This window comes from Macrosteles quadrilineatus, unplaced genomic scaffold (assembly GCF_028750875.1).
Source record: "Macrosteles quadrilineatus isolate MER2022 unplaced genomic scaffold, UCM_ALF_1.0 Scaffold_2__2_contigs__length_208266976, whole genome shotgun sequence".
NCBI classification, from domain to species: domain Eukaryota; kingdom Metazoa; phylum Arthropoda; class Insecta; order Hemiptera; family Cicadellidae; genus Macrosteles; species Macrosteles quadrilineatus.
The window spans coordinates 175,724,016-175,749,570 of record NW_026542595.1 but is presented as its reverse complement, the minus strand read 5'-3'; the positions used below and the strand labels follow the sequence as shown (position 1 = coordinate 175,749,570).

The 25,555-nt window shown below is 36.3% G+C and overlaps 1 protein-coding gene across 2 annotated transcripts in view; it reads right to left on the bottom strand.

The window, feature by feature from the left end:
- The window catches only part of LOC128986967 (probable tubulin polyglutamylase TTLL2), a 35,233-nt gene extending 13,880 nt beyond the window's left edge, over positions 1–21,353 (bottom strand). For both annotated transcript variants that reach the window (XM_054407600.1, XM_054407601.1), the window contains exons 1-4: positions 21,213–21,353; positions 15,216–15,320; positions 4,957–5,079; positions 4,639–4,742 (exon numbers count right to left, since the gene is read on the bottom strand). In XM_054407600.1, coding sequence (XP_054263575.1) covers positions 4,639–4,742; positions 4,957–5,079; positions 15,216–15,284 — 296 coding nt within the window. In that variant the 5' untranslated portion in view covers positions 15,285–15,320; positions 21,213–21,353. The remainder of the gene's footprint in view (positions 1–4,638; positions 4,743–4,956; positions 5,080–15,215; positions 15,321–21,212) is intronic.
- Positions 21,354–25,555: the final 4,202 nt, after the last annotated feature.

The window sequence follows — 25,555 nt, the reverse complement described above, 5'->3', positions numbered from 1 at the left end:
CGTGTTCGGGGGTACACGTTGGTAGCCTATTCATGTTTTAAATCGATTATTTGAAGAAAACACTTACCCTTTCCATAAAATTTAGCTTGTACTTGTTCACGATCAGTAGCTTCAAGCTACTAAATTCTCAGGTCCAAAATAATACTTGTCCAAATCAAATGATTTATTACATGACCAGCAAGACTTAGCTGAAATCATTCGTTTCAAGAAGGCCAATTGAATGCAAATTTTCACCCGAGACCGAAGTATTTTCTGAGTTAGGGGTTGAAAGAAGCGCGTTCCCATGCAAATGACGTGTTCGGGTAGGTTGCAAATGCGAGGTAACTGGGACATTACCTCCCCCACAGTAGAATATCTATGAGACTCAGACATGTTCTAGTGACGGGTGAGGATGTTGACAACCCCTCCCGCACACATACTCTCACAACCCATCGATTGCTGGCTTGTATTTTTAACCGTCGATTTATTTCCGAGTGGCAACTGTAGGCCAATTTGTTTATGGATGAAAGGATTGGTATTTTTATTGTATGGCTGTTTTAAGGGAATTTTCTCACACAGAGGAGGTATGTGCACAGCTTGAGGAACTCCTTCACGAACATAAAAACGATTGGCTATTCCCGGCGCTTGATCTCGGGGCCTGCAGGACAGATCCCGCGCTCTAACTGCTTAATCAACCGCACTCGGATTCCCATGAACAATAAAGCAATGACACCCTGGTAACTGGAAGCCATTAAGTATAAGATAAAACAATTACATTTTTACGATTGGATCAACGAAGTATAGATAGATTTTGAATATTGAATCGCAGGTCAATCTAAAAATAAATGCAGTACAAAGAGATTTGATCAGAACCAATAGGAATAGTAAACATTTGGTGGACTAAAGAGTTTTGCCATTAAAACAGTGGCTCGTTGAGTATAAAAACATGGCAGTAGTTTTTTATGGGTGAGCTGACAGTAGTAACAATCAATGGTGTCTCTGATGGGTGGATGATATTTTGAATTAGCTGAACCGGTAAACTTGGTCCACAGATTAATGTTTCTCCAATCAAGTGAAAACACTGTGAAAGCAATAGTTGAGATCTCTGTAATAGCATGGAAGTAAACGAACTGATATTTCAACTATGCCCAGAACTTTAAAGAAGGCCATGCACCTTTATAAAGCAAGATTGCGTGCTTATAAACGTAAAGTACGTGTCATCAGTTTGGATTCAAAATATTCGTAAGTAATGAGTGTGATTTTTTTTAAGACAGTTTGTTCGCAACCGCAACGTAGTCATGGTGGAAGGAAAAAACATACCCCCGCCGCAGCAAACCTGCCGTCTAAGCGAATTTCCATTTGGCTGAATTGATTTTCAATTGATCTATTTAAATAACATTAGGTTTAACGAGTACCTAGGTTTGCTGCTACAAGGAAACTAATAAAGTGTGTTTTTAGTAAAATATTGATAGCTTACTATAAAATAAATAAATTTGCCAAGTTTGATCAAAATATATCCATAAACAAGCAAACTACAACATTTTACAAAATTCTCCATAAGAATAACATGGAAATTTTAAATTTACCATTTTTTTAGTTTTCTCCGTAACCAATAACCGTACAAAAACACTTTGATATACTGAATTGTTTGTTTTTTTAAGCTCTTTAAGAAGGTTTAGAGAAAAATTGGGAAATTTTGTGTTTTGAGGGTCAAAAGTGAGAAAAACCAATTTTTACCCCATAAAACCCCCTATAAAACCCTGTTCCCATGGTCCGATCATGCTGGATCGCGAACTCATTCAAGTTTATCCCGCCTTACACCTTCAAGCCAAATTTCATCAAAATCGGATAAAAATTACTCAAGTTATCGTGTTCACGGACACATATATATATAAATCTATATATATATATACCTATATATATATATATATATACATATATAAAAATTTGAACGAATGGTGTTTTTGGCCTCTGGGGACATCAAAATGAAAAAGTAAATCGGTCCCGGGCCTAAGTTTTACCATGAGACCTACGGTAATAGCTACTTCCCTATAGGGAAATTCGCTAATAGGTGTGCTATTCCCACATATTCTGACGTCACTCGGATTGCAAACAAAAGATCATCTGATTGTAACTGTCAAATTAGTATGTATTTGTTTTTATTTGGTTGTTATTGTTTTTATAATAATAAAAACAATAACAACCAAATCAAAACAAACACATAATATACTAATTTGACAGTTACAATCAGGTGATCTTTTGTTTGCAATCCGAGTGACGTCAGAATATGTGGGAATAGCACACCTATGTTTTTTCCTTCCACCATGCAACGTAGTTATATTTTAGCCAGGTTTACTTTAAGACAATTTGCAGCATTAGTCTTGGTTAAAGAAAAGTTGTTTGCAAACTTTCAGATCACGCAACACTCTGCAACTCAGACTGTCCTCCAAGAAACCTGACTTTATTATTTCTTTCACAATTATATTATTTCGTAAGGATGGCAAGGATAGGACAGCACTATTGCTTTGTTTTATCGAGTTGGGTCGTCTGTTGAATGGGCAATAATTCTACTAAGTAATTGTTTGATTGCAATAGAGCAATTATTAGCATAATACACAATCTTAGTTTCCTTTGATATAAATAACTGATCAACGATTCTTATCGAGTAAATTGATCAATAACCACGCGTAAATGAAATATAATGAAATAAAATTAAAAATTAATTATTTTATCAGGCAAAATTAGGGCCACATGCCCTTTCTTACACTTAACCTCACATTCACATACATACGTAATATAAAGAAATAAGACATTTCTTGATCTAATATAAATCTACATATTGAACAAATAAAACAACAATTATCAAAATAATATAATAATTATGAATAGAAATGACAAAAAAAACACGTTCACACGCACCAGCAATCGCGCAAAGATACAGAAGCCCTAGGACACGCCAGCCGAGACCATTTGCTCAAAGTAGAGATTTTTTTTGTGTATTGTAAAGGGCATTGTCGAAGATTCGTTATATAGGTTACATTGGCCATTTTCAAAGTCTACGGCCAAGCAGGGAGAAAGCTGAATGCTTACTACGAATTATTCTTTAACAGTATGTCAACATCTGTGCAGAACTGACACAACCTTGCCCAAAGATATTTTAGGTTACATATCGTTGGTAATTAGAAGAACATTCTAAGTATTATCTGCATAATTTATATTTACCAACTCTGTTACAATAACACAGTTTTTCTCATCGAAAATCAATGGAGCTCAAAAAGCCATCAAACTCCACAAATACACAAGCATGCGCGATTAAATAGATATTTTAAAAGCCTATTACGTTGCATCTTGGCTTTGGCTAACACGCACCGCATACATTTAACATTTAGCACGGTTGGCAAACATGGTGTGAACATGCGAGCAACATGTGCGGCGAGGAAGGAGCCTTTGATTGGCCTTTCGCACGGAACTGCAGTTGGTGCTACGTAAGGATTTATTAGTCAATGGTACTGGGCTTGCAATTAGACATATACTAGCAGAGTACCCGTCCTTCGTACGGGGTTCGCGTGTAAGTATAAAATGCTTATTGCAGTTATACTCAAGCTTTGCGTTTGCAATGAGGAAGGACACAGTTTTATAAAATTTGCTTCTTTAAATTTACAGTATTCTATAGTATTACACATCTACCATAGCCATAATGATCTACCACTTCACCTAAACAATAGAAAAAAATGAATTATAAAATATCACAAATTATTCATGAAATTAAAAACATACATAACTGTACACAGTCCTACTTTGACAGTTCAGCTCAGTATCACATCAATGTTTTTTGTTGCTGCTTAGTTCAAATTAGCTGTTTTCATAAATGCAAAAAAAATATGGTGCTGCACCCTAATAACTTTTTATAACTATTTATAACCCCTTATAACTTTTTAATGCTTTTCCATATCATAGAACTAAAGTTTTTAGTTGAAACAGCTGACTCAATTCTTTAATTCTCTTTAAATATGAATACTCATAAGGTTAACATGGGGAACTACAGAGCCACTGGGGTGGAGCCCGAAAGTATTTTTGAGGTAAAAATATGCCTATATGTTAATCGGGAATGTAAGCTATCATCATTCCAAATTTCAGCCCAATCCGTCCAGTAGTGCGTGATTGAACTTCAAACAAACAAACAAACACACAAACTTTCACTATAATATTAGTAAGATAAGATAATAGTTAGGAAAAATTACTTGTTAAAGAATGATGTTACTATTTTAGGACAAGCACAGAGTAGAAACGATACAGTAAAATTATATTATTTTTCTTTCGAATGATGGAAAGCTGGGGTATGCTGAGTGGTTAGTGCTCCCTAGCCATCAGAAAGTCGCTGGTTCAACGGCTCGAAACTGCATCCTGTTCTTTGTGATCATTGATCTTTTAAAAATTACCTTAGCTAACGAAAAATCATCTTACCTCATTCTTTACTCGCCTTGCATTCACACCCAAGCTTAAAATGCGTAACAAAATGTGCGTCGCTGTGAATTGGAAATTTATAAAATCAACTTGGGCTGTTCTATAGAGGGAATGTTGTGTTTTATTTTAATCTTAAACAATTAGTGTACTCTAGTTGTTTTCCCAAATTGTAAAATGATCAATTCACATTCGTACCTGAAGTCATAGATTCCTCCAAACACCTTCTTCATACATTTCAGGTACCTCGACAGATTGTCCTTGCGGCAGATACATGAAGCCTTGGGTATGTGGTTCGTGAACTTCAAACAAAACACAAACCTATATTTGAATGCACCATTTTAATTTCATGTTCGAATATTTCACCAAAAAATATTAGTGTTTGCATAAAGATAATAGGCAGTAAATTTATACAGTGTAGATCTAAGGTATATCGTAACAAAACTGAAGTTATTTCTTATGGCTTAATATAATTAACATGATGTTCAAACTTGAAAATGATCACGACAAAATTACCTGCCACGGTTTGAGCTGCTTGTAGTGATTGAGCGAGAATCCTCCAGTTCTCCACCATAGATTCCAGTTGTCCTTGATGGACGACCCCTCGTTGTATTCTCTCCATCCCCGCTCTAGGCATACCTAAAGTAGAGAGAAACTGAGAAAATAACATATAGAAGAGAGAAACAAATTGGGTAAAAGAGTGTTTGTTAAGCGAGAATCCTCCAGTTCTCCACCAGAGATTCCAGTTGTCCTTGATGGATGACCCCTCGTTGTATTCTCTCTAGCCCCGCTCTAGGCATACCTAAAGTAGAGAGAAACTGAGAAAAATAACGTATAGAAGAGAGAAACAAATTGGGTAAAAGAGAGTGTTTGTTAAGCGAGAATCCTCCAGCTCTCCACCAGAGATTCCAAGTTGTCCTTGATGGCAAACTAAAACCACCATGGTTGTTGATGGTTTGTGCTAGGGTAGAGAAAAACTTAAAAAATAACCTGGAGTTAAGTGAGAATCCCCCGATTCTTAAGTACCGATTCGAGTAAGTAAACCCACCCCAGGTTTGCTGACCTGGAGGCGAGAAACGTAGAGAAATTGACCTACTGAAAATAGAAACAGAGAGAAAATTACAAGAAAGTTTAGTGAGAATCCTTCATTTCTTTACTGGAAAAAATAGAGGGAAAAGTATAAGAGCGAGTTTATTGAGAAGGGACTCTCTACCATGAGATCGCCTTTCTACATATATTACAAATAAAAGACAGAGAGAAGCATACGAGGCACACAAAAAGAAACATATACCTACATTAAATAATGACAACTTGAACTATACCAGTAAGACATTTCTAAAAGTATTACATTTCAAACTCAAATCTACAATAGGAAAGTATTTCCAGAATAGTGTTCAATCAATTTGTTAGCCATTTCAAAACCATTTGATTTGATTGTCACCATAAATCTCCCCGACAATGATTTGACCGTCGAGAAACTCGCAAACAAATTGTATTAATAGAGTAAAAATGGCGATGCCGCGGGAATAGTTGAAAGGATGATAAATAATTGTGGGAAAACACGAAGGGAGGAAATACGGCGCAACCAAAGGCCATAAACAACTATTAATCGTTTTCCACTGACGTCGAAAACTTATTTAGTCTACGCACGCCACAAACAATTAACAAGATCTAAACTGGTAGAATTATTGGCAAGGAGACAGCGTATAAAATTAATAGAGACAATAATGGCAGTTTGGCATTGGAAGTTTAACAAGGGCAATAAGCATAGTTGAGGGGGGATGCGTAGCGGCAATAAGAAATAGAGAGTTAAGGGGACCAGGCACACGCACGCTGAACTGGGTCGTCGGAGGGTAATATGTTTGTGTAACGGGTCATTGGGGTAGTTAGGAAATGTAGGTATACAATTAAGACATACATTAGGGGACCAGGTGGTCCATGTTTAGTTCAAAAACATTTCTTAGAAAGTTTGGTGTTCTCTTTTAACCTTGCACTTGCTCATCCACATTCGCTTCATGCCTGCTTCAAAAATATCAAGCAAATCGAGAGTGAACCGAACAGCTCAAGAATTAACACTGTACTGATCAGTAGCTTGTAGCTTGTTAGTGGTGGCACAGGAGCACTCTACATCATTCCTTGAATTCGCAGTCCATCGCGCTAGTCACCTATAGAGATATATAGTCACTACCAGAGTCATACCACTCCCTTCTATGATTATACACTACATAAAATCGTTCATCTGTCTAGCGGTTGCCACAAAAACATTGTAATGGTACTAAAATGTTAACAACAAATACGATGCACTGGGTTTTATTCTGGCTTCAATTATGAAAATTCCCACTTAATATGTTGTAAAAATTTGAAATACGATAAGAATAATTTCTCAGTTGTATCTCCTAATAATTGTCAACATTCACTTACCTTTTAAAAACTGCATAATCTGTCTGTTTTGCAAGCATATAGCTGCGTTTCAACGATATTTTTTCTGAAGACCAGGCAAGTCGTCATATGTATTTTTACATATCCAACAAAATCTAATTGACAAAAAAACTCTGGTTGTACAGTGGAATGAGAGTTAGATTGATTACGATTTTATTTTGATGTGCATAAATACGACATTAAATAATACATTCAGAATGGATGCAAAACCTATTTGATTACAGCAATTTTATTCTTGCATGTTATCCACGAGTCAAAACATACCGGTACATTAATTTTGTTTTAACTTCCGTGATACAAATAATCCATTCCTATCGAAATTCAGTTCTGGTCTGGATATAGTGTATGATTTTATTACACTACTAGCTGTTTGCCCGTTCTACGTACGGGAATCTAGTAGTAAGTTAAAACCTTATATTCAGAACAGGAATTGGTTTGCATATTTAGTGTGCATTTTTCCAGATATGATGGCAAAACTATAACTGTTTAGGAATACATATAAACCTTCTCAAATACAATGTCTGACAGTTTCAAAGCCAAAACGAATGCTTCACAATTAAATGTCACCCGATCGTGTTAGTCCATATTTTATATCAAACGATGAAAGGAATTGCTTTACAGTATAGATCTATGAGGCATAGCCCTAAGGTAGGCCTGTAATAAAGTTACTTTTCACACTGGTTAAAAGTAGTTAAAACACTACCTCTACCTCACTACTGCACACTTTATTCGGGTTGAAATTTTTATTAACAATGGTGCTCTTGTCTTTTCCATGAAAAATAAGGAGATTAATGCGTTACCAACAGACATACATACACAAATACAGAATTGAGTCCACACAACATTTTTGAGTCCAGACAGAAAACGCTAAAAATTATACAGTAAGACATCAATTAAATTTAATAAGCAATAAGGTGCAGTGTTTATAAATAAATAGTGAAAATAGTTATGTGTTTGTATGTAAAAATTATTCTTACTGCTACCACCGGTTCTAAGGAAAAGTAGCAGTACCAAAAACCAACGTTTACATTTGAGAAAAGAACTGTAGTACTTACGACTAATTCAAACTGTCCTTCTAATCAAACTGTATTATAGGTGTTAATTAATCTGTTGGCAAATATACAAATAAATAAATACTCAGGCCACAAAACATGTAACATGTAACGTTAACACCGTAAAGCTTTGAACACTTACTATGGTTTGCTAAAAAAAACTTTCACTTGATGTGGTGCAGTACAGAAGTAATTATTCTTCTTTGGTTTTAAATTTTTTTTAAGTTTTAGAAAATCCAAGTTATTTCTTATTAGTAGCATTATTTGTAAGCAGCTTTTAATGTTAACATATTAATGGCAGTTTGAAGAAACCACCTTTATCCAAACAAAGGTTTCTTATTTAAAAGATTACGTAATCTCTAAACGATAATCGGTACTACTGCACACTTTATTCGGGTTGGCATTTTTATTAACAATGGTGCTCTTGTCTTTTCCACGAAAAATAAGGAGAAATAAGGAGAAAATATCTAGCAAACATTCGGAGGAAATGTGACAAAAAACGCACAAATCTGGGGTTTTGTACGTTTGTAGTTTTACTTCCTAAGTAGGAAAAGTACCGATATCGTTGTCGAAATGTAAGTAAGTAGAAAGCAAAAGTGACACATTGGAAAAGCGAGTTTAGCTACATCTGTTAAGTTAAACCTCCGTTACGGTATGATCACAGCGAAATCAGAAATATCTTCCAAGATCGCAGCAACATCCACGATCACCCACTGCAGTTGTGATTTTTTACTTTGCACTTTACACAACTGTCCTTCAAGCGCCGTCAATGAGTGGAAACCTTTGTAAGCTATGGTATTGGTGACGATGATTAAAAAAATATAAGTTTCCTTGCACTGATACAACACTGATTTACGGTATTTTCCCCGGTTATCAAAACTCAAGAACAATCATTGCACTTGCGATTAATTAAACCGGTTAAGTAAGGCACAACGTTTTTAATCTCACTTGGTTTGGATGTGCTGACTAAACTTGATCGGAAATGGTTGCGGTATTTGTAAACAACTTTTAATGTAAACATATCAGTGACAGCTAGAAGTGAGAACTAATCCAAACAGCTGATCGTTGTTTCATAAAATGTAATAGTAAAAATTGGGAGAAAATTTGACAAAAATCTAACAAAATTGGGTTTTTGGTGGTTCGTTATTTTGTTTTCAAAGAAGCGAGGCCATGTTTTTATAGCCAAAGACACTCTCACCAATCCAGTAAATACAGAAAAATTATTAGAACCTTGATCGGTTCTCTAGTTTTCTAGGAGTAGGCCGCGTAAAATGACATTTTGGCGTTACAGACGCAACCACAGAATGGACAAACAGACAGACAAACAGACAGAAATTGAGATAAGACTCGTTTCGGCTTTCTTAGGCTATGAAACGTAAAAATAACCAAAAACTGCATGATTCTAAGCAATGTACAGACAAAACTGTAATTTTATTTATATAGATTTGCATTACTTGGCAATTTATTTGTGATTGATAAGATTTACAATACACGTTGAGTAATTTCAGTGTAACCAATAATGTTCAAATAAATCTTGTTTATGGTTCGATAACCCGAATTCCGCTCTAATTCACCTGTAAGCTTTTAATCAAGGGTTTAGGCAAGGCCGCACTAGATATACTATATATCTAGTGCGGCCTTGGTTTAGGCCTATACCATTAACTTTATATCTTTATATCCAAAAGTACATGTGGTACATACCCACCTTAAAGGCCTATACACTTGTCGTAACAAACCAAGGCCCCACTACACGTAGTCTTCTTGGAAATATGTCATTAGTGGATTTTTATTTATTCAACCGGACGATTTGATTGGCACTCATGTCTTCACACTATAACTGCAGTTGTTAGTGTTGGTTTTGTTTGGATACAGACCACAGTTTTGTTTTACCTACTCCAGGCCTGTTTGTTTGATAGTTTTATTCAATCTACAATACCACGTACTCAATAAAATGTTTAAAAGAAAGCCGCCAAGGTTGATTGTTGATTATGGCGTGGAGACAAGCCAGTTAAGTGGCGACACTTGAATCAATGAACACTTCGTGCCAGCGGGTATTATCGCTAATGCTGTCCAAACTAATTTAAACTAAGGAAACGTGTCCTTTCTGATTCCGAGCTTGCTAACTGTTCAGGTACACAATCATTATGTGCCGTGCTACGGTGTACACCAATAGCGTGTGTACTGCGGATTATATTGATAACATTTTTGTAGATTCGATATTTACTTTCGCCACCTATAATATGGAGAAGGTATTGTTTTTGTCAAAATGTTCTAGCGTGAGTTTAGAGTGAATCCGTTTTGGGTCCCCCTGAAACAGAAAAGGGGGTTTTCGAAGTGATGTCTGTGCGTGTGGATGTTTACAGAGCTGCAGATCACACCTGTGGTCCGATTTTGATGAAATTTGGTAAATACTAATCCATGGTATCTCCAGGAGTTAAAAAATTTTAAAACGGCTCTAACGATTTTGATAAAAATTTAGTATGTTATAGTCCTTCAGAAACAAAATGGTACGACTCCCTTGATGTAAAAATTACGGTTTAAATGTTATTGCAGCTTTAGTGTTTTTACTCATAAAATAGTATCATAGTTACTCCCTACGATTTAATATCATAGTTAGGGCCCCTTATTACTAATAAGATTAATAAGATAAGGGTTGTTGTATTTATAATGGGAGGAAGTATGTGTCATACTGTTCATACCGTTTTTGCTATGCAGTGGTGCCTGGGAATTGAAATGATCTCTACCTAAATAAATTATGTTAAATTGTTTCATGCTCTTCGCAATTGTAACAATTCTCAAGCAGAATTTGACTAAAGGAACTATTTAGAATAGGACTTAACGGTAATCCACAGATTCCACTTTAAAATTAATTTCCCCAAGCTGGACCTAGGCACGTACTGTAAGAAAATGCAACTCATTATTGTTGTCAGTAGTGACTTATTGCTCTATGATGGATAGTGCACGGAATCAATGGTCGACAAATGTTGTTTATGTTTTGTTGTCCGACCTTGGTCTAATATGTACCTAGTGTTATTGGTATAGACGTCTAGCCTATTGTATCCAAAAATGTTATGGATTCACAGGATTAGTTGAAATCCTAACCGCAATACACGTTAATCATAGTATAGCTTTGCAATTTTCTTAATCATATTTTGAATCATTGTATAATATTGAGACACGGACAAAAGTGATATGCGTATTTGAACCTGACTATGAATTAAACATGAGTTGATGCATTTTGTGAAGCTTTGTTTTAGTCTTTACCGGTGGTTTATTAATTATTTCCCCTACGATTTTTTGTTGAAAGAAAAACTACCAAGGATAACTGGATCATGTTTCGATTTGGAGAACAGGCAATTTTGGTATACAGTTTTAGAATACTGAGAAAGGCGAATAGCCCAGTCAAATAAAACAAAAAATTGCCCTTAGGGTGAAAAAATTCCCGGAGAGTTGGAAGTTTGTTTAAACGTTCCTTTTGTTCATTAGATTGAATAAAATAAAAAGTCCTGATGGGTGGGGGGTCGAGCTTGACAGAGGGAAGGGTCGCTTTTTTAGCTTTTCGCTTATATTTCGAAATCTGTAAGTCATATTGAAAAGTGTCAAATACAAAAGTTGTAGCTGACAAAATTCTCTACAAAAATGACTGTATGCATATTTTGTAGGACTTAACCGTTTAAAGATAAATGGTAAAGAAAATAACAGTATATTAAAATCGTGTGTTATTTTCATTTCTGTTTTTAAAGTTAGGATTAAAAAAAGTTAGTATATACTAGGGGATCCAGGGATTCTTCAGTATCATCCAAATCCACGGAATAGTCGTCTACCGGAGGGTCATTAGTGCACGCTCCTTCGCAGTTCCGCACAATGTTGAGAAGTGGATCCTCGCATTACGGCACTTTACGGCACCCACAACGTGTTCTACAACCATTTGTACAACTGCAAAAGATAGTTGAACATGAAAGAATCATATAAAGAAGACTTATGTCTTTCTCATATCTCTTTCATCAAACAGAGCTATAAGAGGAAAGGCGCAGCTCGTAGCACAGAAGGTCCTTTAGATCCTCGTAGTTTTTCTTTGTAATTGCAACTTGTTGAAATACGAGTAGTGGATCCACCACATGCACTACGTTATTTTGATAGTGCTGCTCAATGAGGCCGATAATAAGACTTTGTCTTTTCGAGCCTGTTTCATCTTCCATGCAAATAAAACACCATTTTAATATACTGCTATATTCTTTACCCGTTAGCTTTGAACGGTTAAGTCCTACGAAAAAATGCATACAGTAATTATTTTAGGGAATTTTGTCAGCTGTAACTTTTTTATTTAACACTTTTCAATATGATTTACAGACTCCGATACATAAGCGAAAAACTAAAAAAAGTCGCATTCAAAGTCCTTCCCTTAGTCAAGCTCGACCCCCACCAATCAGTACTTTTTATTTTCTTCAATCTAATGAACAAAAGGAACGTTTAAAAAAATTCCCAACTCTCCGGGAATTATTTCACCCGATTAGTCTAATATAATTTAACTGGGCTAGAAACATAGTCGATGAAGTCAGATGTTCATATACAACCTGTTATGTTATGTAAGCATGTTAAACGAAATTTTCGAATAGTTACAAGGCAAGTTGAAACAAATTAAGCCGAGTATATAGTGGGCAGTGGCTGCAAAAGCGACCAAGTGGTGGTCTTAACAGCACTTCACCATGCAATCAGTAGGGCCTCTTGTAGCCTGGGAAACAGAGAGAAATTCACTCACAACCCTTTGCATGTGATTAAGGTTCTGATAGATTTTGTAATAATCAACTAACATACTTAGTTCAACGGTTATAGAGTTCGACTAATAGTCAGAAAGTTTATGGTTGAGGCAAGTTTGTAGCTTTTTGATGATTAGAATCAGTTCTCAATGTGCTTCTCAATGGTCCTTTCTAAAAAAAAATACCCCCGCCGCAGCAAACCTGCCGACTAAGCGAATTTCCATTTGTCTGAATTGATTTTCAGTTAAATATATTTTAATAACATTAGGTTTAACGAGTACCTAGGTTTGCTGCTACAAGGAAACTAATAAAGTGTGTTTTTGAGTAAAATATTGATAGCTAAGTACAAAATAAATAAATTTGCCAAGTTTGATCAAAATATATCCATAAACAAGCAAACTACAACATTTGACAATATTCTCCATAAGAATAACATAGGAATTTGAAATTTACAATTTTTTAAATTTTCTCCGTTACTAATAATTGAGCAAAAATACTTTTATGTACTAAATTATTTGTTTTTTTAAGCTCTTTAAAAAGGACTAAAGAGAAATCGGGAAATTTTGTGTTTTGAGGGTCAAAAGTGAGAAAAACCAATTTTTACCCCATAAAACCCCCCGTAAAGCCCCGTTCCCATGGTCCGATCGTGCTGGTTCGCGAACTCATTCAAGTTTATCCCGCTTTACACCTTTAAACCAGATTTCATCAAAATCGGAAAAAAATTACTCAAGTTATCGCGTTCACGGACGTATATATATATATATATATATATAAGTCTATATATATATATAAGTCTATATATATATATATATATATACATATATAAAAATTTGAACGAATAGTGTTTTTGGCCTCTGGGGACATCAAAATGAAAAAGAAAATCGGTCCCGGCTCTAGGTCTTACCGTGCCACCTACGGTAATAGCTACTTCCCTATAGGGAAATTTGCTAAAAACTAGTACATGGTCAATATAATCACAACTGGCATTTGAAAAATCTCAATTTTTCCCATTCTGGACAAAGATTGTATTATCAGCAGGGGTGAACTTTATTTTACCCCATTGCAGTCACTGTATTATCCACCCTTTTAATTATTGCATGAGGATAAACAATTTCTGGAATATCTTACAGTTTCTGAATTAAAATATTTTCCAATTAATGACTTTATTGGTTTACTGCATCGGTTTTTACTCTTATTTTTCTGCTATCTGTCCCTTGTTCTGTGCTCATCTGATAATCAAACCTTATTTGTGTTTTCGCCATCACGTGATCCTCCATGACAGGAATGAGAGGTCTCTACTGAATTAACTGTACAGAATACACAGTATGACACTAAAAATGCGCTCCCCATGTCTTACAAACGTATCCAAGAAGTCTTCAAATTAAATACGATGATAAATTAATTTCAAATTAATTTATTCTTTAAAGTTCCGAATTTATATATGTGACGTCGATCTGAATATCATTTTAACACATTTTCAGACAAAGCTATTAAATATAATATATGAGTATCATAAATAAGTTTGTCTACTTCATCATAAAAAAAACTCATCCTTCACTCACATTTGGGCGATACGCACGTAGGTGGCGCCCCATCTCATATACTGATAATAATAATAACAGAAATGTGTAACAAGCAAACCTTTGTAATTTTGAACAAACATGGCACGCATTTCACAGTTTTCACCAATACGACAGAGGAAGGCATACAGTAGACCGAGCGTTCCTCGATATATTGAATTGATAGAGCTTGATTGGCAGCCATAGCGTGTGCCAGGATAATAGGCTGTGTCACTATGTCCAGGACCTCAGGACTACATGTGAGCAAGACAACTGCCATTAGTGAACGGGTATTAGGTAGATATCTTAAAATAACCTCCCTCATTTTCTCTCTCCACAAGACGCCATTCATTCACCAAACTATTTACCCGCAACCAAGCAAATTCAAATAACCCCTAAAAAACCTACACCCAAATAATGTTTAATCCTCCTAGAAATATCTCCACTGAGGACAGGGTGATCCTCGAGACAGTCAGCCCCGTGGATGCATGCGGCAGAGGACGTTAGTTTGCCCAGGAGCATCGGGCATCTGCCCGAAGCAGCGTTCCAGCAGGATTGGGTAGATTCTGCATGTCTACCAGTCCTTTCTTGTCAGCAGCCTGTCTGTGTACTGTGTACGTGGCACCTAGTGATCTACTCGTAGGTTTTATCCCTCCAGTATTACCTGACCTTCTGCGTCCACCTGCATATCAACATTAACGTCTCGAAAGCTTAACCTTTCAATTTGAAATCCTGCAGATTCGAAGAACAAAGTATGATCCCATCCAGTCCAATAACTTCTGCTTGACTCAGAAAGACCTGCACCTTCCTATGAGTCAAACTCGATTCCAAACTCGTTCAGACTCAAAGAAACAAACCACCAACCAACCACGTGTTTTCCGGGTTCAACCAACATTCCTGTTCAACTTCAAACTCACTAGTCAAACTGTAAAAGGTTTCTAAACGGAGTTTGGTTTTGTATAACCCACCTGCATCAAAAGATTGGGTCCACTTCCGTTATCGTTTAGTCGGAAGATGAAGGGGCCCTTGTCAGTCATCGTATCAGCTGGGGCTGGCTACTTGGGTCTCCATCCCTGAAAGAAACACGAGATGTTATTTAAATTTAGGTACATATATGTACGCAGTAGGCCTATATAGACCTATAACCATAGACAGCTGGTAATATGGTTCAATCTAGGTAAAAGATTGTTATATGGACATATATCAGGAACGCCATAGTCCTACTAACTCACTTCCTTGAGTTTCCCTCGGGTTTCGCCCCGTGGCTGTCCAAAGTTTTGAGGTGAAATTTTCAAAATTAATATTGAATGGTCCCCATGACATGATGAGACACTCATTACTGTATGTTTATCTTTGCTTTGACATTTCAATGTAAACAAGAAGAACTGCCAAATGCTCATTTCACAATTTCAGACAGCTGATCCAAAGAAATTAAATATTTTCCACAACTATGTTGTTAGATTATTAAATCTAAAACTTTATCGTAGATTATTTATTCTAAACCTATGTGAATAGTTCTGAAACTGATTTTTCTTCCTGTTTCGAAGCACGGGTACAGTAGCAAGTAAAGTGATCTATTGCTATAAATGAAGCGTAGATCTATCATCAACCATGTCTACTATAACTTTATGGGGTTCTCATGAAAGGAATCAGCTGTTTTCAGTTTGTGTCTGTATTTTAGAGTGTTTTCGCTTCGCAATATCAATCTTAAGATACGAACGGTTTACCCCTCAGTCCCTTTTATAAAAATAGCCACAAACTGTGGCTGAATGTTGGGCACCACACAAGTGGAAATATTGATACGATTCCTCAGCAAATGTCAGTGGACAAGATGTGGGTAAGTTACCCTCTGCTTGACAGTCTGAGCCGTGAGCACGCTACAGCCTGCACAGCCACAGACATTGACAAATAACACATAATGGCAGTAACTCTCCACAATCTTGTTTAACCTTTTATTATACTGGCGAATTCGTGTTCGTTTTACTTTCTTAGAGTTACTGGGGATTTCCTTCATGACTAGATTTGTTCGAGTTAATCTAATGTTTTGTACTGAATTGGTTTGAACAGCAAAAGATAATGTCAAGCAAACTCCTCAACATTCGTTTTTAACCTGTAGGGCCTACTGGTGAATTCGTGTACATCCAAGATTTTTCACTTACTACCGAGTTATTACCGAGTTACTCGGGTAGGATAAGTTTGGTTGCAGTCATTTTGGTCATTTTGTTGTCAATTGTCATTTTGGTTGGAAATTTAATTAAGTGCTTTCCAAGTCCCCTAGTTAGATAGAAACATTAGTTAGAAGGAGCTCTTCTCGATGCCCTATGCTCCCGCTGAGCGTCAGGAAATAAGTCAGTAAGTCAACATAATTGATTTTGAATGCTATTCTGGGTGGTTCGTGGAATTTCATTTACGATTTCTCATGTTATATTTAATCGAACTGTTTTCTCATGACAAATGGTAACATTCATAGCTCCATTTTCTGTACCAAACATTAATCACAAATCTCTGATAACTTTGTATTTTACTGTACACAGTGCGTTAAAATAACATAATACTAAACACTGTTCGTTGCTAATTTAATTTTTATTTAGTTCGAGGTTTGCGGCTAGGTGATTCTGGTTTGGTTCCAGTTTACGGTTCTGATTGGTTTGGAAGTTTGATTTAAATTACATTAAAGGGAAGATTGATATAAAATAAGTGTATTCCAACCTATATCATCCAGTTGCCAAATCAACCCTGAAAACAATCAGTAACTATACCCCCCTGTCCTTGAACATTGGAATGGTAAATGGTTCCTGCTAAGGGAACAGCTGGCAGTCAGTAACGAAGCCACACAGATCATCACACTCCATTCGATTCTATACTTTGATTTCATACTTAGCTTAAAACACGTTCTCGGGATATATCGGTTCATTCATTTATTGTCCTGTAGTAGACCGTCTTACCAGTAATCACAATTTTAACAGTTTTCTAGATGACTAACGTCTTGTTCATGTAAACTAGTAAACTACAAAATAAATGCTGTAATGCATATCTAATTGGTTTTTTCCCTTAAACAACTATGTAACTGAATGTATGTGTTGGAAAACCCTCCGTTGTTTGCTAAAGTGAACTTTTAAACAGAATAAAATGAAACTTATTTTGATTCACTCAAACTTACTTAACGTAAAACGAAGACATTAAGTTCCGTTTCTAAGTAAAAGATGTTTAGTCTATGATAAAAGTTTAAATGCTATGTAAACCTTAAATTTTGGAATGCATATTGATCAACATATCCCACGATACCAAATGTTGCGTGTGCTATCTGCGGCTTAAAGCACGCGGCAATGCGAGAGTAATAAGATCTCGTTACATAATTGTTTTTATTTTATCCCAAAATTGCATACTTTATTGTGAATACTCTTGGTAGATTATATTTATAGATTAATGCTTATTATTAAGATTAATAGTAATGCTTGCTATCGTATGGTATTTACGTATGGGTTTACTTTGAGGAATCGACCGTTCGACAAAAAATATAGAAAACAAAACTTTGGATTTTTCAAGTAATTAAATATTTTACAAATATGGCCAAATAGATGAAGTACTTTTAAAACCATCGAAATTCAAAATTTTATTTATTTTACTTTTTGTATCTACGCAAATGTTAACGTTTTTGTGTTAGGGAACGATCCAAGCACTATAGTTCGGCCGCTTAGAAAGCGACCTCCTCTAGCATTGGTTTAGCATTAGCGCGCAGGTCGTTTTCTAAGCGGCCGAACTATAGTATTGTTATTATATAAAACAAATTTTAGTTACTTGTTTTGATATCACTAGCTTCTATTGAGGTCCGTGTGGTAATAGCTATTTACCTTACAAGTGTAGTAAGAGCGTTTTTACATCACGCAGGTAAACGTTGTGCAACGAGCGGAAGCGAGTTGCATAATTCACCTAAGTGATGTAAACACGCTCTTGCGTAACGTATAACGTACAAGATTTTATCTGACCCGACAATATACATTGGGTTACGTACAATATTTTTTATTATCCATTTCACTCATCTTCTAACAGTAACGTTCTTTACAAACAAAAGCTTAAAGCTAGGTTAGGAAAATTAGCAAAACTAAAACAATAAAATTCAAGCGCTCAGCTGATTTCTAGCGTTAACGTCGTTGGCTTCATAGAGGTATATCCTATACTCTAATATGAGAAATGTTTGCTTGTATGTATGTATGCTTGCTTGCACAAAGATCTCGAAAACGGCTCCGACGATTTTCTTCAAATGTTGTAAATAGTTTATTTCTGGCCTAAAAACGAGTTTACTGCAGTTAGAACTGCCAACAAAAATCTAATTACGTAGAAAAATGAAACTGAAAATCACATTTTTTTAACATTAGTCTTATGGGTTGCTAGGTAACCATGTTGGCTGAATTAAATAACAAGGAAAAAGTAAGCAAAAGACTTGAAGTTGTAGCATGTGTTCATAATAAGCCAACTACCCACAGTATATTAGCAAATTACAAATACAGTACAAAAGGAAAAACATCCCTTGTTAATATTTAGCAAAGATTATACTGAAGATTACTCGATACATTGTAGTCAAGGGTAGCAGCGCGAAGTCTGGGATCTGTTGATGACGATTAGATTAAGGTATCTGCAATCCTAAAATGCTATGGGAAGGGAAGGAAACAGGTCCGCGACGTAGGAAGTAGTGAAGGAAGTAGTAAAGGCAATCATAAAATGCTATGGGAATAGAGAGAAACAGGTCCGTGACGTAGAAAGTGATGAAGGAAGTAGTAAAGCGAGCAGTCCGGAGTGTGGGGATTGTTTATGACGATAAGATTAGGGTATCTGCAATCCTAAAATGCTATGGGAAGGGAGGGAAACAGGTCCGCGACGTAGGAAGTGGTGAAGGAAGTAGTCAAGGCGAGTAGTCCGGAGTGTGGGAACTGTTTATGACGATTATATTAAGGTATCTGCAATCCTAAAATGCTATGGGAAGGAAGGAAAACAGGTCCGCGACAGAGGAAGTGGTGAGGGAAGCAGTCAAGGCGAGCTTTCCGGAGTGTAAGAACTGTTTATGACGATTAGATTAAGGGTATGGGCAATCCTAAAATACTATGGAAAGGGAGGGAAACAGGTCCGTGACGTAGGAAGTGGTGAAGGAAGTAGTCAATGCGAGTAGTCCGGAGTGTGGGAACTGTTTATGACGATTAGATCCACGCTATATGATATATGGTTCGATTGGTATACCATATATCACATAAGGAACTGGAAGTTGTTCTGGTTTGTTTTGGCATCTGCAATCCTAAAATGCTATGGGAAGGGAGAAAAACAGGTCCGCGACGTAGGAAGTGGTAAAGGAAGTAGTCAAGACGAGCTGTCCTGAGTGTGGGAACTGTTTATGACGATTAGATTAAGGTATTTGCAATCCAAAAATAACTAATATAATGGTTTTAAATACCTTCAGTCACCAGTTAAAAATAGTCGGCTATTGCGACCTAGGTTTCGGCACGAAGTTGTACCATCAGGCGGGCCAGTTTTGAGTGAAGGTGACTGAAGGTATTTAAAACCATTATATTAGTTATTATAACCAGTTCAGGGGCAATCCCACATCTTATGATGTCGAAATTAGAAAATAAAAAAAAATTAATCCAAAAATGCTATGGGAAGGGAGGGAAACAGGTCCGCGACGTAGGAAGTGGTGAAGGAAGTAGTCAAGGCGAGTAGTCCGGAGTGTAGGAACTGTTTATGACGATTAGATTAAGGTATCTGCAATCTTTAAATGCAATGGGAAGGGAGGGAAACAGGTTTGCAACACAGGAAGTGGTGAAGGAAGTAGTAAAGGCGAGTAGTATGGAGCGTGGGAACTGTTTATGACGATTAGATTAAGGTGTCTGCAATTCTGAAATGCTATGGGAATGGAGGGAAACAGGTCAATGACGTAGGAAATGGTGTAGGACGTAGTAAAGGCGAGCCGTGTGGAGTTTGGGAATGGATTTATGTATCTCCAATACTAAGACTGCTTTTAGAGTGAACTAATGATTTTCTCCGAGCAAAGCTCGGTCCCCAGGTACTATTTTTTAAGTTGAGCACTCAATGTTATTTAAATGGGTTTCATTACCTCACCGAGTGAGTTTTTTATCACTCGTGAAGTAAAGAAGTTGTATACATCACGCCTGGGATAGGGAAGCTTAACATGGCGGGTTAGGTAAAAGTCTGTTAACGGTACTTTGATTTCACTCATAATCATTTTAGAACGTGTCTCAATTTAAACATTCTAGCCTTGAAACAGCTGTAAACATTCTTTAATTCTTTTTAATATGAATATCCATAAGGTAAACATGGGAAATTCTAGAGCCACTGGGGCGGAGGCCTAAAGGATTTTTGAGATAATAATATGTCTATACGTTAATCGGGAATGTGAGCTATCATTATACCAAATTTCAACCCAATCCGACCAGTAGTTAATGCGTGACTGGACTTCACACAAACAAACAAACGCACAAACTTGTTATAATATTTATAATATTAGTATGATTATAACAACTACAATACTTAATTTTTATGTTCTTCATTTAAAGTTTTAGTTGAACTAGTAAAATTGATTATACTATTAAATAATGTAGCCTAATTACCTAACCTTACTTTGTATGATGAACGTATAGTTTATTGAAACTGTAAAACTAACTTTGGTTGTTCGTGTTTTCATAAATTAGAATAAACAGTTCAATGCAAATGGTAGATATTACCAAAGAATAATACAATACAATAGAATATAATGTATTCGAGGAGGCTATGGTATAGTACGTAAACATCCAGATAAATTCCAATTCAAGTTACAATCCCAATATAGACTTTATACTGTTTCGCATTATTATTATCATTATCATCGCATTATTATCATTTAACGTAATACTAACTTAACACAGTGGTGGCACAAAATAATTTCTAACTTCTTACTACGTGAAACAAACTGTACTCACTTAAAATCTAAGGATGCCAACGGAGTAGATCATGTAGTGCACAAGTTGAGTGAAGCACATAAACAGTCCATCATGATTCACGCCAAAATATACAGATATTCGTACATTTTCAAATAAAGGCTACCAAGTCTGTTACGCGAGTATACCCGAAAATTAGGTCGAAGTGTGTATTAGGCCGGGTCGCAACGGTGTGTGCCTCGCACGCGACCGAGGCTTGCTTATGTGTACCACCCATCCCAACCCACCCAACCCAACCCATCCCAACCCCGCCAACCCACAAACACTAAACTCGTGCGGTTTATTCAGAACCATTGACAGGAAACATTGAATATCGATTACATAGTGAAATGCTATTTCGAGATTTCACCCTGTTCTCATTGACCCTTCCGCGTTAGCTCGTGACAGCGTTCCTGGACTGACTTGCGTTAATGTAGATAAAATAACGAGCTTAGGTTCCTGCTGATGGTAAACATAAATTATTATCGAGTTCGGGCTACACATGATGTGGTTACTAACATTGTCAACTACTTTGGTGGTAAATCATCTCTTCATCTGACAATTATTGTATGAACCTTACATCTTACATGCTGATGATTATCCTATTGAATGGCATTGCCATTGAAATGCATGTTCGCATCTATATATTAATAGGCAAACATGTTTCTTGAAAACCTTTTTTCTCAGCTCGTATGCATTGCAGGGAAAATCTACGCATACTCTTGAAAATAATATGCTTTCCTGTTGATATGCAGAATCCCTTTAGAAAAATGGGCTTAAACATAAGCACAAAAAATATTTTTAAATTAAATAAAAATATTAACATGGGCCTTATGGGTTATCATGCTGGTGACGAAATAACAACGAAATATAAACAAAAATCTAAACAAATTCCAATCACATGTTTTATTTACAGAGTGGGTGAAATTATAGTTAAGTCATTAAATATTTTTGGTCGAGTTTTCGACCACTGGACGACCTCTAGTTTGTATTATTGAACACTGAACAGGGTTCCTGTACTGACGACATCTTCAATACCGACATCTCTTGAACATCTTTTTAAGAGGCGATCTTTGATCTGTTAGCAAAACGTAATACCAAAGGAGTAGACAGCGGGAGTGCCTACTCCTTAATCTATGGTAATACACGTAACCAAAGTTTATAGATACTAATAGCTCGAATCGTTACCATTTAAATGTAAAGTTTACGTATTCAAACTGATCAATGCAGTTTGACAGTTCAAAGAGCAAACTAGCCTATAATTTATCACAGTATAGTAAAATGACTAAAATTATCCCTATAGCCAATAAATCACAACTGAAATAACAATTTGGGGTCGGGTCGCATGCTATATGGATAAAAATACAAGGGTAAATGGTATAGAGCAATTTATAAGTTCGCTCATGCTTTCAGCGCCGCGTTTCTTGATTTATGATCTTGCGATTGTTTAGAATCATCTGCTCTACCGCTCACGCTATTGCCTTTAATGGATACGCTCATTTATAAGTATTAAATAACATCTGTTAAACTACCTGCTATAATTTACAGAGCGGGGACCGCGTGCACGTAAAGTTTATTAATATAGCATTCAACTTTCTGCCGGGAACTACTAACATCGAGTCTTGTGTATTTTAAGTTCATGAAAAGTGCTACGACATCATGCAAGTTTTAGCTCAATAATTCATGTTTATAGCTGTCATTACAAGTTGCAAGTTTAACTTTGGGTCTGTGGAATTAATGTTTTCTTTATCAAGGTTTTATTGGCCTAAGCATAAAGTTTGAGAATTGCCAAGTTTGTCATGAAGAAAAGTAAAACTGATTCTGCGACTATTTGCTTCTGATTTGTGCCAAGGAACGATGGACGAATTTAAAAAGCCAAAATAGGGAGTAGGGCCTTTTCTAAACGATTCTTAGATCAATATAAATTCTTCTTTATGTCGAGTAATGATTTAATTACATGGTGATTATTTAGTAAATATGAGATTATATTTTTACCTGCAAATTTCAGGTTTAAGTCTATAACCCATAGGTTGTTTGTGCTGCTTTATACGCACGTTATTCAAATTTTAGGCAAGCTAATCTTTAACTTGCACAGTTAAAACAAAAATCACACTACCCTCTACTTGTACTAACCTGTTTAAAATATTTTGTCCCAAAATAGTAATAATGATCTTCGAGCACGTATACTTAAGTTAAAAGTAGGTTACCGGTACCCGGTTACCCTGTAATAGTTCATAACATTCAAAGATTTTTTAAACGTGTTTGTAAAGACATAATTTTTTACTTACATGTCAAAGAACTAAAATTTACTTAAAAGAAGAACGAAATAAATCTCTATTCTACAATCAAAATGAAGACCAGAAACATCATCATTAAAAGAAGGAGATCGACTCTCAATGGTCACTAGCCACTGTTTATAATTCCAAAACTCTTATTTTTATAAGGAAGAATTTAATGAAACATTTAGGTTTAATTTAATTACAGTAGTATCAAAACCAAATCGAAACACAGAGCATTGTTGAGTACGGTACATGGCGTGTAAGACTGCCCAGAAACCGCTCAACTGTCATGTAGACATTGCTATCCTATCTCCACGCTAGGCTACATGGGCGGTTGTCGCTAAAATGTGATTTATTATACTCGGCTAACTTGTAAACAATTTGCTTATCTGCCAACATGACTGACATTCTACTGACACTGACACCAACTTGGAATAAACTGTTCCAATCAAAGAATGCCATCTTCAAAGTAGAATGTTGGATGAAGGAGGAGTTAAAATAGCGATTTACTTTATTGATTTTAATTGTTACCTATTTCAAATAAGAAAATATACATGAACTAGCTGTACCCGCGGGCTTTGCCCCGTTTAACTTCACAAGTGAGCTCGTTCGCATGGCTCAATCACGTCCTGGTTGAAGTTCGTTCGCTACGCTCACTCACCTTTAGGTTGGAGCTCGTTCGCTCCGCTCACTTGCCTTCAGGATAGCTCGTTCGCTACGCTAACTTGCTTCCAGGTTGAATTTCGTTCGCTACGCTCACTCACCTTTTGGTTGCAAATTGGCTGTAGTCATAAATTTAAAAAAAATAATAGTGCTGCACCCTGTTGGTAATCCTTGTAACTTTAATGCTATTGAACATCATAGAACAGAACCAACTTGTTTAATTGAAACAGCTGTTAAGAAATTCCTTTTAAATATGAAAAATCATAAGGTTAACATGGGAAACTCCAGAGCCACTGGGGCGGAGCCCGAAAGCCCGATCAGGATAAAAACTACTTAGTTTTCCTATTTAATGCCCAAAGAATCGGTGTACCGAATTTCAGCCTCCTAGGTAAATGGGAAGTGGGAGAATTAGTGATGAGTGAGTGAGTCAGTCAGTCAGTGAGGGCTTTGCCTTTTATATATTTAGATACAGCAGTCAAACGGAATTAGTATATTACGTAACTAGTCCTGAAAATAAGTGTTTACCGGACGTATGGGATAACCATACGAGTCCGGTACACACATTTTGGACGAGTTACGTACGATAGTTTACGCCATACTACCATTGACTATTGGACAGTCAAAGATACTACCACTAAATCTGTACAAATCCTTATATCCACCAACTAAAGGACTAAAAATTACGAGTCATAACCTGTAGAGAGGTTATGTTTTTGTTTATAACCACTCATTGCCACCCAAATACAGTATAATCAGCTGATTGGTGTCCAGTAAAACTCATTACAGTACAGTAGTACGCAATGAAACCCCATTTGATTAAGCAGGCGGCAAACAGCTGTTTTCTGGACTAAATCCTTGCGTGGGAAGTTCGTCAAAATAGTGTAGTGTGGCGTAATAGCTATTTACCTTACAAGTGTAGTAAGAGCGTTTTTACATCACGCAGGGGAATGTTGTGCAACGAGCGGAAGTGAGTTGCATAATTTACCCAAGTGATGTAAACACGCTCTTGCGTAACGTGTAACGTACAAGATTTTACCTGACCCGACAATATACAGGAGGTTACGAACCATATTTTTCATTATCCATTTCACTCATCTTCTAACAGTAACCTTCATTTACAAACACAAACTAGGTTAGGAAAATTCTTCAAAACATAACAATAAAACTCAAGCGCACAGCTGATTTCTAGCGTTGAACGTCGTTGGCTCCGTATATTTTTTAAGTTAAGCACTCAATGTTATTTAAATGGGTTTCATTACATCACCGAGTGAATTTTTTTCAACTTAACATCACTCGAGAAGTAAAGAAGCTGTATACATCACGCTTGGGATAGGGAAGTTCAACATGGTGGGTTAGGTAATAGTATATTTCGTACCTAGGGCCGAAAATGAGGTTTTGCCGGCT